At 38.6% G+C, this 18,784-nt stretch overlaps 1 protein-coding gene across 3 annotated transcripts in view; it reads left to right on the forward strand.

Moving 5' to 3' along the window:
* NCAPG2 (non-SMC condensin II complex subunit G2) overlaps positions 1-17,450 on the forward strand; it is a 38,516-nt gene extending 21,066 nt beyond the window's left edge. For 2 of the 3 annotated variants that reach the window (XM_075212111.1, XM_075212112.1), the window contains 9 exons: positions 803-919; positions 2,067-2,201; positions 3,723-3,822; positions 4,373-4,563; positions 4,829-4,972; positions 6,184-6,287; positions 8,377-8,477; positions 10,667-10,769; positions 11,274-11,560. In XM_075212111.1, the coding sequence (XP_075068212.1) occupies positions 803-919; positions 2,067-2,201; positions 3,723-3,822; positions 4,373-4,563; positions 4,829-4,972; positions 6,184-6,287; positions 8,377-8,477; positions 10,667-10,769; positions 11,274-11,325 (1,047 nt within the window). In that variant the 3' untranslated portion in view covers positions 11,326-11,560. Of the gene's footprint in view, positions 1-802; positions 920-2,066; positions 2,202-3,722; positions 3,823-4,372; positions 4,564-4,828; positions 4,973-6,183; positions 6,288-8,376; positions 8,478-10,666; positions 10,770-11,273; positions 11,561-16,914 lie in introns of those variants that run through there. The other variant, XR_012692743.1, reaches the window with a different exon arrangement.
* The last annotated feature ends 1,334 nt before the right edge of the window (positions 17,451-18,784 follow it).

Below are 18,784 nucleotides of genomic sequence, written 5' to 3' on the forward strand. Positions count from 1 at the left end.
AACACAAAGTACCAGTACTTCAGAAACTCCAGGCAGGCAGATACAGTAGAGACGGAGTGGAAGAACAGGTATGGAGACAGGAGGAAAGATGGGCCCTGCTCATACGAGCTTACATCCTAAGGGAGGGTAAACAGAATCGGGTACATAAGGGAGCCAGTGAAGCAACGGGGAGAGAGAAAGAGGGCAGGGGAGAACCAGAAGAGGTGAGAGGTTAAGTGGATGGTTGGTAGGCCTTAAGGAACAGGTGCGTTGGAGTTGGGTTACAGAGGAGATAGTGGAGTTAACAACGATAGAGAGGTCATGGTGGGAAGGGAGCCTGGTTGGGGGAAAGACAATGAGTTCGGTTTTGGAGATGTTCATTTTAAGAAAGCGAGAGGACATCCAGGATGAGATGGCTGAGAGGCAGTCAGTTAATATTACCGTTAATACGGTAATTTACTCGCTGGATTTCAGCTCACAGCTCCCCGCTGCGAGCTGAAATTCAGCAAGTAATTACCGTATTAACTGTAATATTTTTAGAGCGCTCGATTTTCGGCGATCACACCGTCAATTGAATACCCCCCTTAGAATACAACTTTATTTTTAATAGTGGGACAATTTTTTGTTTATTTAATAATTATTTTGACTACCAAAACAATTAATGCCTTAAAGAGTTCATTTATAACCTTTTTTATGAATTTGCCCGACTTCTTTGTTGTCAAAGGCTTATATGAAGGCTGCCACAGAGATACAAGGATGTAATATATATGTAGCAGCTGATTTAATTGTCCAATGCCCATTTTAAACAATGTAATATTTCCAGGAGGTTCTGTGCTTGTTTATGAAGCCATCTGAAGGTGTAACACAGAAAATCAACAAAGAAACTTCTCTGAGGGCTTTTAGCCTTTATTGCAGGCTCAGTATCCACCTCCAGAACAAGGTAATTTTTCCAAAACCGTGATTAGCAATCAATTACTACCACTAGTTTTTCCTGTGTTTTTGTTTTTTTTAAATATAAACAAATCAGACTGATGTGTGTTCCTCATCATAAGAATACAAAGGGAGTATTCATGACAACAAAGCTGACCAAGAAGTAGGGCATCGGTTTTGGTTTTATTTTATTATTTTTATGAATGTTTTAACTAGCGGAGTTCTCTACGAAAACACCGTTGCAGAACGAGTACAAGCTTTTAGCCACCTCCCTCTCGTTATATGGGAGACTGGTCACCTGATCAGCAGTGACAGAGCTAATCCCAGGGACCCGATGGCCTCGACAGATGTTGCGCAGAGCAGGTTTGCAGTCTGGGAAGCTGCTGCTCTGACAAGTCTCCGTTGCGGTCACAGAGAGGAAAGACTCCGATGCACTATTAGCGGTCTGCCCAAGCTTTCAGCAGGATCTGTGCTGCTCAGGCTACACACTGCTGAAGGCACCCTTCGGCAGTGATCAGGCTTCAGAAGCCGTCCCCCACTTTGTACAACACACGGCGGGGATCTGTTTCTACAGCACCATGGTTGCACTGAGACTACGGGGGAGGTGTTCCTCCCAGCAGATAGCACCCCCCTCTTGGTGGGCTATTACTGAGAAATTCCAGACTGCACACCTCTGAAAATTTCTACGTCCATGGTCTCAAAAGGTTACTTACCTGGGATCCAAGCTATGTAACCGGTCTCCAGACGTCTTGCGCACACCCACCACTGCTCAGCTTGCTTCTGTATACACAGACATTGCAGGACACTTTTTGCTTCTGCCAGTTAGGTCTTTTTTTCAGACAGCAGCGTGTTGTCCACTACCTACATGCTGCCAGTGGGACTGAGGTAGTCGGCACACACAAGACGTCTGAAGACCCACCGGATTGTCTGAATGCCGGACCCCAAGTTAGTAATCCTTTGGAACTGGGATTTATTTAGGAAATCATATACAAATTTACATTTTCTAATAGAAAGAATTTAAAACTGATCATGTTCTTTTTGAGTTTGGCGCTTGCTGCTGGCCGGTCTGTGCACCGCAATGGAGCATGGTCCATACACGTGTGTTCTTTTTTGTTTATGTAATTCCATAGCTACATGTTTGGGTTTTTGTTCTGTAGTTTAACTCAGAAGGCAGAACATATTTGTCGGTTCTGGAAGACACCGGGGGATGGATTGAAAGTCAAGTTCTTGCATATCTTGCAAGTAATGAAGTCTCAGAGCAGCAGATTGATATAGCGCAAGAAATACTTAAGGTGAGATCATGTGTTTTTTGTGTCTATATATGTGTGTTCTATGGAATAATTGCTTTTAGGAGCTACCTGTTATGCTGGATCTTCAGTCTTCAATTGGGACAATTTTGTCCTTCACTTTAAATCGCCAAGCAGATATAAATGTCTGCATCATCACCTTAACAGTACCTGATCTCTATGGGAAATAAATCTAAAAACGACTGAGACAAGGGGGGCGCTTCCATGGGATAAAATCACTGTGACAATTTATTAAACAGAATAAAATTGCACACGTACCAAAACACAGAAATATCCAAGTATGTCTCAGGTTTATAGCTCTATATATGTTTATACAGTTTATATGTATGTAGATATATTTCTACTGGGTTGAAAAAGTTGTTTTGGTTCCGTAAGGTTACTGACTGCCCTCTTCAAGTAAAACAAAATTGTATTGAAGGTTTACCTTTGAAAACATCAATTTATAGCAGTTTGTTTGCCAGTTGTTTCTCTGCTGCATACTGAAAGACAGCCTCAGCTAACCCTTGTTGTGTCAGGGGGTTCCTAATATATCCATCTGCCTGCTTCTAAGTTTGGTGTTCAATCACCCCACCTTTGTTCTGCAGGCTTAACTGGACTCATAACTGCCTAGGGTAAGGAATGATGTTATCGCTGCTAACCCTGCTGGTTCTATGATACTCCCATCCTGCAGTATTGTAGGCAAAGAGGACTGAATGGCCACAATTTATGGCCAAGCACCCAGGTGATCTCTCTGGATGCCTGGGTTTGGCAAAGGCACGGTGAACAGGAATGCATCACTACATATTGTCCCAGGATGAGAGCGTCGGAGCTACGTGATTTTCCAAGATGGTGGCCACAGTTGAACAAATGGGGCAGTGATGGAGACTCCTGCTGGCCTGTGAGTTCTTCTGTATGTGACTTAGGCGCTAAGTAGTTCTCTACAAGCAGCCTGCGGTACAGAGTGAACCCTCCATTAGCAGCTTGCCAGAGCTGCAAACCATCACGCCAGCAGCCTGTCAGCAAGGGACACAGTAACACTAGCCATATAGTGCCAATACCTGTATTTTATTTGTTATATGGGTGTGCAGCATAAGCTCATTTTACACTTCATCTTGCCCCCTTTACAGACATTCTGAAGAAGTTGCATAGTTATTTATTTGACAGTGGAAAAAACATACAACTTACTGTCTCAACACTTCTTCACTCTTCGTGTTCTCAGGTTACTCCTATTATTGACACAGATATGTTCAGTGTTTGATTGTATTAAGCCTTGTAAGCATGGATGTTTAACGCAAAAGCTTTTTTACACATGACAACAAAAACTTACAAATGCTCCATGACACTGGGGATCCAAAAAATAATGTCCACTAATGTACCCCTACATACACACAATATTACACATACAAAGGCTGTGTAATTTAATAGTCCTCATTCTAATGCTTAATGATCTCCACTCTGTATTTCACCTCCTGTTGTGACTTACATAATATATAAAATGTTATTATCTTTTATTTTCTGTGATATAAGACCTATCTGACAGTTTGTAAAGATGTGGTAATGGTTGGCTTTGGTGACTCAGAATTTCAAGCGCAGATTCTTCAAATCCTCATCACAATAATAGGAACTGGTAAGTGTTTTTATACTGAGCTTTATTTAGAAGAATGGGAATCTTTCTGTCCGTCTACTTATGTGCATATTTGTTATAACAGCATATTGGAACCCTTTCTTGTATAGAAATTCCCGGAAAGCATTAAATGTTATCAGAATAAAAATTAGAACTTCATGCTAGAGGGGATTCCCTGGGACCGCTACACCTTCCTGAGCTTTTTATTTGTTTTTAAATGTTCTATAGACGAACACAATTTTACACCTTGCTAGAACAAACGAATAGCACAGAAGCTGTTACAGAATATTTTGGGTACATGGGATATGCAGTTTAATTGAGCAATGGTATATATTGTACTTGTCACCTGTGCAACACTAACACTACCCTCATAAATTTACAGTGACTTATTTAGGGCCAGATATTAGGAATAATTACATTTGTTAACCTAAACTTTGATATTTTGCTTTTGTTTTCAAATTCTTGATGCAGTCAATATTTTTTTTTTTTTGGTGTAAAGTTAAATTCACGAGAGCAGATGTGACCTGTATGAATATTATTTTGTACCCTTCAGAAAAGTGCTGTGACTGCTTGCCAGTGGTGCTCTCTGTACTGAAAGAGATAACGGAAGTATGTTTGGCTCAGAAGATGAATGGCGCCGGTGCGGATTTGGATAAACACCTTGATGGTATTCAGACGATCTTCCACAGAGCACTGGAGACTACAGCTCGCAGGCTGAGGAAACAGCGAGAGGAAGCACTACAGGTATAAAAAGCACAATACCAATTCCTGTAGAGTGTTGCAGGTTCCATACTTATGGGGATGTCTTAGTTCAGTGGGAATCTTGTTTGCAATGAAAACCACGTTTGATAAGTTTCTACATCTGGTATGTTTGTTCCCCCAACACCCACTCAATTCACCAATTCTGACGTTTAGTTGTGAAATGACAATTCTAAGGTTTAAACCAGACATTGGCAAATTTATCCTTATGATGGAGATAAAATTTTGTTTCTCTACTTTTACTTTCTAGCTTCTACAGGCTATTAAAGCCCCTCTTGGCCAGTTCATACACACAGTTCAGTGCTGGCACACTGCTTCTTCTGAGGTGCACCGAGGAATGTTGTCTACGCTGCTGGCTGCAGTGGTGGTAGAAATAAGCCATGCTTTGCGCAAAGTAGGTATTGTTGCCACTTGTTTCGGTGCCATTAGACTAGTTAACTGCTCTGTTTGCCTGTTTATTTAAAGGATGTTAAAGGAAATATATGTTGAGCCCAGCAGTTGATGTGTTTAAGGTTATATGAAGAACAGAGATAGTTTACCCTTACCACTTGTGAACTTTGTTTTTAATTTAACTTTGTTAGTAAATTTTATATATATATATATATATATATATATATATATATATATATATATATATATGTGTATATATATATATATATATATATATATATATATATATGTGTATATATAGTATCTAGAAACAAGAGAAGGCAGGACGCCTCATAGTGTAATATTATAGGAAACAAAACCTAGAAATATAGTGGTGAATATTATGCGCACCAGATATAAAGGTAATACACTATTGCTGGTCTTTTCCATATTCTGTTATTCCTGGTACATGTTTTGGGATCCTTGATGACGTCCTGAGTAAAGGTGCGAGGACCAAAATCTGTTACGCTCAACAAACAAGAAAATATCTGGTGCGCATAATATTCACCACTATATTTATAAGTTTTGTTTCCTATAATATTACACTGAGGCGTCCTGCCTTCTCTTCCTTCTAGAATTTTTTTCCGGACCTACCATCCAACACTTCGCAACTTGGCTGCCGCTTGCAAACCAGAGAGTTATTATTGGTGCTGAAATTATATGGCCTGGTTCATTAAGGATAGTGAAGCAAAACATTAGCGTTTTCTGGACAAACCCTGTTACAATGCAAGGGGTGGAAATTAGTTTGTTATTTTGCACATAAGTTAAATACTGGCTGTTATTCATGTAGGACACAAATACTTGATAGATTTCTTTTTGAACTGAATTTAAGTTTAATCTAGGACTTGCCCTACCCCAAATTTAAATCTGCCATCTCATTTTAAATTTACATGCCCCTCCAATGCAACATGGGTTTGCCAAGGTGCAAAGTTACTCATTTTCTTTGCTTTACATTCCTTAATGAATCAGGCCCATTGTATGCTCATTTGCCCCTGTCTTTTGGTTTGCTCACTTGTATGACATCAGCTGCAATATGGATCAATATAGAAGAAGGTAAAATTTATGGTTTACTCAAAGTATGGGTGGAATCTATTTTTAAAAACTAACAACATGTAAACCTCAAGGTCAACTCTTCTTTTTCTTTTCAACTGACATATGTGTGTGTTGTGTGTTTAGATTTCAGACCCAAGTGAGATTAAGTCTCCGGCATCGGTATCGGACCTTCCTCCACTCTCAAGCTGTTTAATGTCTATTGTTATAAAGACACCCAGTGCTTTGAAGTAAGTTTGTTCAACTTTCATAAATAACACATATATAAGCAAACATTGATGCTTAATGGGCCTTTAGTTAATTCAGTAATTGGCCATGTCCAGGCTGGTTCTAGAAGGGCTTTCTATGCAGTTTCTACAGTTTTGTTCATTAAACTGTTCGTCGTCATATTGTGTTTTGGCTTTTTGCTGCAATTTATTCTATATGAAGATCCTGTAATATAAAAGTGTTATTTTCATATTCAAGTCATATTTACTGTGTTGCATGTGCTGCTTATTTGCCTCGGTAGAGAGTTTACTCACTTCGTTGATTGTCCATGTAGTATGCTGCTTCTGTTATTATCGTTTATTTACACTGTGGTTCAATAAAAAGTAAACCAAGTCTTCTGCAGAGTTTCTTGGTTGCATGGCTTTGCATCCGTTGATGCCAGCTTTGGGCGCAGGATGTTGCGCGCAGCCGTTCCAGAGCAATCCTTCCCTTTAGAGACAGCTTCGGTGTGTCCCGCAATGGTAGGAAAGAGAAAAGAAGATTTTTCGTTAACGTAAGATTGATTTCTTACTCCATTGGGGGACACTGCGCACTTGCTCTGAAAGTAGTGCTGTTTTTGCTGCGATTTTCTGTATTGCTTCTCCTTTCTTCCTGGCTTGGTTATTTTAAACTGATGTCTAAGCTGGAGAGGAGGGGCATACTAGTGGAGGTGAGGAACAGACAAGTTTATAAGTGCCTAAACTCCTAGTACCACCTACTATACCCAATGTCTCGTAGTGTCCCCCAAGTAAGAGAAATCGGTTTTACAGTGAGTAAAAAATCTTCTTTTTTTTTTATGGAATTTGCAACTTTTTTTTTTTTTGTTTTCTATTGTAATATTGCAGTGGATCCCAAACTTTTTAAGTTCAAGGCACACTTAGGGTTTCCATCATTTTTTCAAGGCACCCCTAAGCCAAAATAATTAACAAGTAGTCCCCCACCTTGCTTACCAGTGGCCCTGGCCGAGGCACCCCTGTGAGATCGCCGAGGCACTCCAGGGAGCCTAGGGGCACAGTTTGGGAACCACTAATATCGTCTGCTTTTTTTTGTGCAGGAAATAAAAGCCGGAAGTCTTTAAGATAAAAAAAAAAAAGTACAAGGATATTTTTATTTTAAAAATATTATTAAAACTTTTTATTGAACCACAGTGTATATAGCACCAGTCATATAATGCAGTGCTGTACAGGAAACATGTGATTATTCACATCAATCCCTGTCCCATTGGAGTTTACGATCTAAATTCCCTAAAACACACACGTCCATTTTTATCAGAAGCCAGAGTGTGGAAGGAAACCCATGCAAACATGGGGAGAACATACAAGATAGGGCACTAGTTGGAATCAAACTCATAACCGCATCTCTGTGAGGCAACACTGCTAACCATTGTGCTGCAATAAAATTAAATGCAAATAAAATTTTTGTAAATGTTTTTATTATGTTACTCAAGGATTTGAATTGTGCTTTCTTATTGTTATACTGGACATGAAAACATTGTTTAATTTATCAGATCTTCATTACAGTTTAAATGTAACTTGCCTAATGTTGTATTTATCTTATTGTTGAGGCTAGTTAGTATTTAGTTGTTAGTAACTACTTTTGCCCAGGATTAACAGCCATTTGTATTATTTTACATATAAAAGGTACACTGGTGTATGGGGCACCAATGGTCTCTGTGAGATCAGTATACTCTTATATTGGAAGTTATTTTAGCAAAATATGAACATTTTAAATAAAGTTTTGCAGCTTTGTCATTAGTGCATCAGCAAAGTACTGCTGACCGATTTTAAGTTGTGAAACAAGGAGCTCACTGTATGAAAGTCCGCTCTGCTGCAGATTTGTCTTCCAGCAACAGACAGTGGTGCTGTTTTTCGGCCTCGCCCCTCAGTGTTTTGTAACTGGGTGTCTCGGCTGACTGTCGGCCAGATGACCTATAGCTGTACAGTAAGGAAGGGGTGAAGCTAATTCCCAGTACAATGTTTAACTCAGTACTACTTTTTAGCACGATTTGAATTCTTTTACTTGTATTTATATATTTTAACTTGTGAAACCTGTAATTTACCTTCCTTTCTCCAGTTCCTTTTTAGGAGAATTGGCTGAATGCATCAGTTTGGGAGAGATTGAAGGAATTCCAAGCCTGTCTGCATCGTTACATGTCCTTCTGGTCAGCGGTAAAGGTATGACAAAATGTATTTGGGGTTAGCAGTTTAGAGATGTTAGGCAGCACTGTTATTGAATGTGAATCCAGTATCAGTTAAACCATGAATTGTTAATGTCTCCAGCCCATTTAGACAGCCATAGGCAAAACTAAGGACATCTACTCAAGTTATTGCTTAGTGTCACTAGATCTTGGGTTATGTGATGATTTGATAGTGAAGATAGGAGACGGGAATATGTGATTATGGCTGTATTGGGGAAGCACCTCTGGTTTGTAAATAGCCCCTCTGAACAGGCTCAGACCCAGAATTGAATTTTTCCTGCAATTACTTACACCTTTAGGAAACTTTAATTTATAGCTTCTGTGCATGGCCTCCTGCAACCTTTTACTAAATATTTTTTTATTTTTGGCTTTCTTGTTCCCTATTTTTGTGTTTTGCTTTATCTCTCTCAGATATGATTCTATGTGCATCAAATACAGTTTTGTTCTCTTTTTCCAGTTGCTGGTCTCTAATTCTTGATCCAGTGTACACTTATATCAAACTTAACTAAATAACAATTTCAGAAATCAAATTGATTTCTGCAATACATGTATATATTGTATAAGTCAGCGATAGGCAAGACAGCTTCACTAGCATCACCCAGTTCCTTCCTGTTTTATTACCAGATTTGTTTGTTGTACACTTGTTTAAAATGCCTGCTGTTATGTTGCTACATATATGTCTGTCTTTTTTTGTCTTTGTTTTGTTTTTCTTTAAAATGTATTTTATTTAACTTATTACTGAGCATAAGGGTCACCAGTATAGCCCCTGAAGTGTATCAGGTTGCCTATCACTGCAAACAAAAGAGAAAAGTACCCGGCGCTGGTTGTGATTATACCTGGTATATATCTTGGTCATATTGTTATAGCAGAATAAAACAGATAATTGATACACACACGCAGCCAGCAACAAATGCGAGTACTGGTCTCGTCAAACTTAAACACAAATCCAGCAAAAAAACAAGTGGCAGCGCTGGTATGTAAATTGTATCTAATTTTATTAAAACGTATACAAATAAAATTACTATATATTAAATATAGATAAATCCGTGGATTGAGCCTGGATATTGGAGCACTATGTATGATACAAATGCTCTAGAAATCGCTGCATAGATTAATAGAGAGCGTGTAATCCATCTATGGTTCCAAATAAACAGTCATCAAAAGTGAGATGATCTGAACGCAATCCTGAAATTATTCGAACACTGAAGAAACCGCCCTTTTTGGAGGCGGAGAAACGCGTCAGCAGGACGTGGAAGAGCTGTTGGACACACCTGCTGCTGTTGAGATCCTCCGTGCATACACGCTATTACTATCAATCACTGCAGTGATCGGACTTACAGAGCAACTTTTTCCACGGCCGTGGGATTTCAGAATATAGCGATACAGGAGGATTCTCCATATGAGAGCTTGGGAGCGGCTCTTGGTTCCAGAAAGGTACTGTGCTTTGCATATGTGAATTATGAGACTTTTTTTGCACTCAATGTTCTAGGAGTGTGAGAGCTTCATTTAATAGTTGATCTTTTCCACAAATGACTATGTATACTTGCAATTTGTTTTACTGAGGAGTTTCGCAACCCTAACGAGAAATATTGCTTGAATAATTTCAGGATTGCGTTCAGATCATCTCACTTTTGATGACTGTTTATTTGGAATCATAGATGGATTACACGCTCTCTATTAATCTATGCAGCGATTTCTAGAGCATTTGTATCATACATAGTGCTCCAATATCCAGGCTCGATCCACAGATTTATCTATATTTAATATATAGTAATTTTATTTGTATATGTTTTAATAAAATTAGATACAATTTACAAACCAGCGCTGCCACTTGTTTTTTTGCTAGATTTGTGCCTATCACTGCTCTGTGTCCTAGGTTGTCAGCCTGTGGTATATGTACCCTAAGCTGTACCCCAGGTAGCTTCAAGAGCCACTGCAGTCTGTTGAAAATAACATTAAGTGTATCAGTAAATAATTAAACATACAAAACTAATCAGAAGGGTTGGTTTTAAAAATGTAAATGCATAAGGAGTGTATTAAAAACAAATGCACTACTTGGAACACATTATTTATAATGACATATGGTAACTTTATAAAAGACTTTACAAAAATATGTGTTCGTATATGTATAATATAATAAATTTTAATTTTTTTTTTAACAAAAAGGTAAACCTATGTCTCATGCCGCTAAGGACATCGCTTCATCAATATATAAGAAGCTGAAAAATTACAGAGAAATCACATTGGAAGATGATGAAAACCTAGAAAGGTAAAGCAAATATTAATTGCTAACTATAACCTTACAGTCTTTCTCCTGTGGTAGCAATGTCAAATGTGTACATTACACTGAAATGACTGGCTGCTGGAGCTAAACTTCAGAAGGGGTTGGCATACAATGACACATTTCTTGTAAACTTTGACACCATGTCATTTGCCCCTTTATTAACTTCATACTTTGATACAAGTTGTCACAATCATAACTCTAAATCTACAACTAGTGATTGCTACTTTAACATTCACTGCCTTTACAAAAGCCCTAGATTTGATGCATCTAGACAGTGAGACTGTGATAAATAAGGGGGGACACATGTTGTTAAAAGGGCTCTCTTTATTCATGTTTGCACAATGTTTATATTATGTAAATATGATTAAGCTTGTCATTACGTTGTGTATTGAAGCATCTTATCCTGTTTCAGTCAGGTACAGTACTGCAAAAGCATTGAGCTAGACTGACGCATACTGCATTTTAATGTAAATCTCTTTATCTTTTCAGAGCTATATATGAATCATCGGTGAGAACTTTAGATCTGCTTCTGTTGCCATAAATTCAACACCCGATAACTTAAACTGTTTTATATTACAAAGGGGATGTACAGACTGTTAAATAAGAGAAGTTGTTAGATTTATTTTTTTTTTTCATTATTTGATGCTTTTTTTTTATATTATATCTGATCAAAACAAACCGGACTCATCAAAGTCGTCAGAAGCTGTTATGTATGATATATTTGTTTGGTAAGCTTTTTCTTGCGTGTAAATATAAAATATCTTCTTAAAATACAAGGATGTATGTGTCTGAATCACTTATTGATTATTATTCTTGCTATGTGGCCTAATATTCCTCCTTTGCAAATAAAAACCACAATTAAAGTTTAAATGTTTATCATCAGACATTTGACGAATAATGTCAAGTGTCTTGAGAACAGCAAACAACGGGCAAGGCAAAGGAGACATTGCTTCCATTCAAAGGTTTTCCTAGTAATCAGGTGGTTTCAGAAGTATTCTCATCTATGAAGACTAACTTCCACATGAAATTTGTGCAATTTAGGTACCTTGTGAGACTACAAGAAATTCCCCTTAAGTGGCTCAAACTTAAATCATGTGATATTTGAGTTGGGGAACTACATGCCTTGAGGTGTAAAGAACACTTTCTAGATATTTATGCAGACGTTGGTATTAAGAACTAATCCCAAAGAAAAAGCATCAATCTAGCACTAGATATATAAATTCTAAGGGCTATATTTAAACTGCGGGTTTGAAACAGTGGAGATGTTGCCTATAGCAACCAATCAGATTCTAGCTGTCATTTTGGAGAATGTACTAAATAAATTATAACTAGAATCTGATTGGTTGCTATAGACAACATCTCCACTTTATCAAACCGCAGTTTAGTAAATATACTTTCCAAGACTATTTGAAGAGCAGCTCCAATTTGAGTTTTAGTAGTCCCCTAAAATAACTAAGAAAAATAAAAAACAGATGGATCATGAGAGCGCTGTGTGTTAGTCCACCATAACCATATTGTTACTTAAAAAATCATAAAGCATTTATTTACTAAACATCATCATGCATATGATAAAATATAATAAAAACAATTTTGCCTATTCCAAAAATGGAAGAGGTTCAGAAGCACTTGTATCAATTATATAGTTATCACCGGTTCTCATTAAAATAGCTTGTCTGGTTTTCTTGTATTATTAAGTTAGAAAGTATAATATCTGGGCTTGAATGAAAGTCTTTTGTATAACTTGCAGGTACATAATACAGCAGTGCCTACTGCCGCTGCCTTTTTAAGACTTCCAATAGTGCTTTATGGGATCTGTATTTAGTAGTGGCATTCTTCGCACTTTTTTTTTTTATTTCAAACAAATCCCTTTTTCCCCCCAAACTTAATGTAGCATCCCCTTTCCCGTAGATCAGCTGGGTGTCTATGTAAAGTGTATTGTGATTTGTGGTGTTTCCTTTACCATTATTCTCAATTAACGCAGTGCCCCCACCTTGGTCTGCGTGCAGTAGTCTCTTCCTTGGGTAGTGTTCTTGACAAGCAACAGGAGACCAAGGAACCCTCCGCCCCCTACTACCAAAACCACAGGCACATCCAGAAAGAGACAGCAATAGACAAATTGGTCTTTGAAAGCCACGCCAGCACTTGTATTGATTAGGCACGTGCTCTCAAAAGATTTTCACGTCTGATTAGACTAATATATATATATATATATATATATATATATATATATACACACACACACACCATATTTTAAAAGCATCCCTCTTTAAACCAGGTGAAATATAGTTGATGTACAAGAGTACAATGAAATACCTTAACCATTTCTTACGCTAGCTAAAAGGTACCTCTAACTTAAATGCATTTTCTCCTTCATCCGCTCTGAGGGACACTGCTACCATGGGGTTGTATGAGGGTGCATGGAGTTGGCACTTGAATAGTTAACTAAGTTTGCTGCTTACTCTTCCCCTCTGCAACCCCACAGACATCCACTTTAAGTGCCCAGGGTGTTGGGCTGTTTCAGTACTTGCTGCTAGATTAGATTTTTATTATTTTCTTAGTATTACTGACATGTCAGTGAGGTTAGGAGTGGATTAGTGTTATGTTTTACACTGGTTCATTTAGTTTTTAAATGGAATATAGTTCTATTTTTGTTTGTTAAAAAAAACAAACAAGAAGATAGGAAAGCATCAGCCTGCAGGCAGTGACAGCCACTATGCGACTGTCCCTGTATTCTCCCGATGGGTCCGACGCTGCCTCAGGCATATAGTGTGGGAACCTTGTCTGAGGAGCGGCCATTTTCAGGGAATTGCCAAGTCTCTTGCTGAGGCGGAGGGTGGACTTGGATTTCATCTGGCCACAATCTAGGTCGTCTTGTGGGTGGAGAAATTTGTTCCAGCGATTTCGGCAGGATTTATTCCTGGATTGAACAACTGGAAGCAGATTATCTCAGCAGGCATGCAATTCTTCCGGAAGAATTGGAACTGCATCCTCAGGTGTTTCAGGAGTTAGTCTGGAAATGGGGAATGCCATATCTGGATCTGATGGCATCCAGACACAATCACTAGGTTCCAAGATTCTGCGCAAGAACTAGAGTTTATCTGGCTGTGGTGGTGGATGTAATGTCCTTGAGGTGGGACTCTTGTTTAGGATATCTATTTTCACCAATTTGGATGATCCGGCGGGTTCTAAGGCGAGTACTGTTGGAAGGTCTTCCGGTAATTCTGGTGGCACCGAAATGGCCCAGGTGGCTCTGATTTACCAACATCTTACTTCTGGTGGAAGGGTCAGGCTGGGCTCTTCCTCTCATGCCCGATCTCAGTCAAGAACCATTTACACCATCCGTACTTACCTCGCCTGGGTTTAATGGCGTGGCTGTTGAAGCCGACCTCTGGCGGTCAAGGAGGGTCTCTTCCAGACTAGTGGAGACCCTCATAAAGGCTCTGAAGCCGGTATCCGCTAAGATCTAATCCAAGGTGTGGAGGATCTATGTACAGTAGTGTAAGAAGAAGTGAAATAACCCTGTCTTTTTCAGATTAGCCGTTTTCAGACCTTTCTTCGGGATGGGTTAGAGATGGGACCAAGACTGAGTTCTTTGAAGGTTCAGGTCTCTGCGCTTTCTATTTTCTTTCGGTGCTGGTTGGCTTTCCTCCCTAACATTTGTACTTTCCTTCAGGGGATGATTCATGTTCAGCCACCCAACGTTCCTTCGTTGGCCCCGTGGGATTTGAACCTGGTTATTGAGGTCCTTCAGCGCCCTCGAACCCCTGCAGTCAGCTGATCTGCGTTTCTTGACGTGGAAGGTGGTGCTTTTGCTGGCCATTGCATTTACTCAACTTGTGTTTGAGGTTGGAGCCTTGTCCTGTAGAGTTCCTTATCTGGTATTCCATGAGGATAGGACAGTTCATAGGACCGTACCTATTTTGTTGCCTAGGGTGGTTCCGGGATTTAGGGAAGGGATTGCTCCTTCTGGGCCGCCATCCTCTGTTAGTCTAGACGTGGTCCGGGCTTTACGGGTTTAAGTGGACAGGACTTCTGCTGGATGCAGGTCTAACTCTCTTTTTGTTCTTAACGATTCTCATAGGAGAGGTTGGACAGCCACCAAGCAGACCATTGCTCGTTGGATTAGGTCTATGATTAAGCTTGCGTATGTGTGTAGAAATCGGCCTGTGCCTTAGGTTCTCATGGCCCACTCTCTCTGGACGCCAGTTTCAGCCGCAGTGTTTTGCGGGTGTGTTAGACCTGAGCATTCCCTCCCTTAGGGGCTACTTTAGAAGGTCCCCATGGTAGCAGTGTCCCCCAGAGTGGATGAAGGAGAAAAGAAGATTTTTGTACTTGGGTTAAATCTCTTTTTCCGATTCCATGTGCGGGACACTGTGTTCCCTCCCTTTTGCTGTTCTATGGTTAGTTGTGTTGAGCCCTTTTCTCGGGACTTAAGTATTACTGAGGTCTGTGGGGTTGCAGAGGGGAGGAGTCAGCAGCAAACTTGGTTGTTAACTATTTAAGTGCCAACTCCATGCGCCTTCATACAACCCCCATGATAGCAGTGTCCCCCAGATGGAATCGGAGAAAGAGATTTAATGTATGTACAAAAAGCCTAGTTTTTTTGGTAGGAGCATTACCTTACACCCATGTTGAATATGCTGCATTTTGTGTGATATGTTTACCATTTTATAGAACCATTTTATAGAAATAAATTTGGAATTAGTGACTATTATGCTAGAGTTGTCCACTCTCTTTTCTTTACATGCTTGCTCTAATGAGCTTATTGGAGGAAGACTATAGACACATCTCTGAATACTTATGATCATTTATTATCTGGAAAGAAGGATGCAAAGATACCTTTCAATGCTTATGATTTCCTACTATCTGGTAGGAGACCATTTTATTCATTAACACGGAGGTGATGATGAGGTGTTTGTCACTTTGGATTTGAGATATCCTGATATACAGTTATATGCTATATCATCACCAATAGGAGTTTTGGGGAAGATCACATTGAAAAAAGAACTGTGGACTTTTGTATGGATTGTGATATATTCTTTTCTTTTTTTTTTGTTCTGTAATCTCCTAAGACATTCATTCTTTGCTGACTGGGTCCCACTCTTTCACTGCCAGTTTTAAGTCCTTCCTCTCACACCTGTCACTTTTTTTCTTCTAAGGTAATTCCTCTTCCTTTTAAATGTCAGTCTCCCCTTGGCTTGCTGGTAAATGTTATTTTTATTTATCAATCCCTGACAGTAGTGCACATGTGTGGCCCATCATGTCCACCGGCACTACATTATCAATAGCAAATAAAAGTAAACATAAATTAACCCCCCATCCCAATTCCAAGGTACAGTTTTATGAGAGCATATTATATCTGGAGGGTTGAATGTAAAATTCACATGCGAAAATCAATATATACAACATTCTAACTGAATATGCTCAATTATATATACGAATGCACAAGAAAAAACACGGGTGATTAAAGTGTTTTCTAATCGGAAACCACAAGTCTTAGTGTGATACAAGAAAATTGGATGATCGCCGGAGCCCAACATTTATTTTTTTTCACCTATAGACTTGAGATTTTTTTTTTTTTTTTTTTTAAGGACAGGCTTCATGTTCTCCAGTAGATATATAGAGGATATATTTTTTTTTTTTGTTTGGAAGGGGGATGTATGGTCTATTCGATCTTTCACTAATTTTTTAAATACTAACTTTTGGGTTATGATTTACAGGTACGTACAGTAACTGCCGTGTGAACTATTTGGATAGTAGACACTGTTGTGTTATATACCTGTGAGTTATACAAAAAGTTTCAACCAAGTCCGGATATTATACGTTCTAACTTTATGATACAAGGAGAAAGGGATTTCTTTACATAATTACTTCTGGCCGGCTGTCGCATATCAGATACTAACTGTTGTACAATTAAACCAGAAAAGCTATTTAAATAAAGAGGTGGTAACTAAATAATCAATACAATTGCTTCTGTTTTTGGTATATTTTATAATGTGCTTTTTTATTTTCTACTTTATGTATCAATCAGGAGAACATACTTTCTTCTCTGTCCATTACCAACTAATGTAAATGAAGAACGATTACATACATTAGATTTTATCATAGTTAGCTCTATTTACCTTTCCAGAAAAAAATTATTTGGAAAGACGGAGCAGCAATTTGTGGCAAGGTGGATTAAAGATGCCATTACAAAGGTGGCCTCCTGGGCTCTCAAATCTGGCTGCATAGCCACTGCATGGTCATCCCTTCACACTTTAGACATTATCTTTTAGATGTCACCTCCCCGCTGTGGTGCAATATGGAAGGAAAATCCTTCAAATAGTTGAATAAACAGTTAAGTTGTCTTTAACTCACCCTATTTGATTATACATCCCATTGTAAGGGCTGCTAGGGAGTATGAAAAGGAAATTGGAGAATTATACTTATCTTAATTTAATTTCCTTGAATTACTCCAATATTCCCACCTGTGTTCTTTGTTTATGGTGTAGTTTGTGAAGTTTCTCAGACACTAGGAGCACATTGTAAGGGCTGCCAAGAAAATTAAATGAGTGTTAAGTATAAAGTTCCTATTTCTTGAACTCTGACAAGATTTTAAAAATGTAGTCATCACCTTTCCTTTCATTCTGTGTGACCTCTCCACTTGTCACATCTAAAAGGATGTTCTACATTATGTATTAGGAATAGATATAAAACGTATATAATGCAAGAACAGTGCTAAAAGATGCAATGTGGAATTGTGTTTGACAAGCAAAAAATAAACTAATAAAACCATGTTCTTCATGAATTATGAGTGCTATTAGTATACAAATAATGAGGGAAAGGATCAAGTGTATCCTTTATATTGCCAACAGAGTACCTTATTAAAATGATGTATGATACCCTGGATACTCCTAATTATACCCTTAACTTCAGGAACCTGAGAGAGGACTAGGAGACGGTGACATCTAATTTATTTAACAAGACTGACAAGCCCTTGTAAAATCACATGGAAAACACCTAATTAAATAGAAACAAATTGTTAAAATGTGAGATGTTAACCAGTAATGTTTAATATTTCTGTATCTACTGTATATCGACACCTTAGGTGACATCCATGGTTATAATTTCACTTCTGTTGGTGTCTTGTGGCCAAAAATGCTTATAAGTGTAACCTAAAATTTACTATATACTATACCTTTATTGAAATGTGAGCAGTAATATGTTGTGTTGTAAACTTGAAATGCTTTCAGCTTCCTGACGAGAGACAGATTGTTGCTACTGGCGCAGTCATTTCTTAAACCTGTCCCTAGGCATCACAAACGTCTTTTATTTATTATTATTATTTTTAATTTCCTTGTATTTCCCATTGGTTCATATAATTTGATACATTTTCCTGAGACATTAGGTTATCTTGTTCTTCGGGTTGGAGGTCCAGAAAGTAATGTCTGCTGATGAGGGTTTGAGACAAAATTTAGACTTTTTTCCCCTCAATGATGGGCTTCCTCAGTGCCATTCCTGAGGTGCCCATAAGGACTTCCCTCTATAGAAACAAGTGGTACAATTTCCAACAGTCACTTGTGCAGAATTTATGGAATCCTCAAGTTTTCTATGGGTTTGTTCACACATCAGAACCCTGTGCTTGTGGAACGACTTATCTATTGTCAGATTGCCCTGACCAAATGCCACTCCACGAGAGAAGATTATTGGTTCCAATGTCAGTGCATCGCCCCCATTCACGTATCATCACAGTATTATCCACCATGCCATGCTTGTGGTCCAAGTGGTCAATTCAAACATAGGAGTTGAGGTGTAAATGCTGTGCACAGGTAAGGGCATTTTAAATTAAGCACTGGTGATTACCAAAAACGGCATGACTTGAATATGCACCTGCAGTATTATCTACTAGGAGCTGATGAATCTTAATATAGCTAAGTTTCATATGGGCATATACAACTAGATTCCTCACCACAGCATGCACAGACCCACTGCCAGTAATGGTACTGATTACAAAATTGATT

The sequence above is a fragment of the Mixophyes fleayi genome, chromosome 5 (genome assembly GCF_038048845.1).
Source record: "Mixophyes fleayi isolate aMixFle1 chromosome 5, aMixFle1.hap1, whole genome shotgun sequence".
In the NCBI taxonomy this organism is placed as follows: Eukaryota; Metazoa; Chordata; class Amphibia; order Anura; family Limnodynastidae; genus Mixophyes; species Mixophyes fleayi.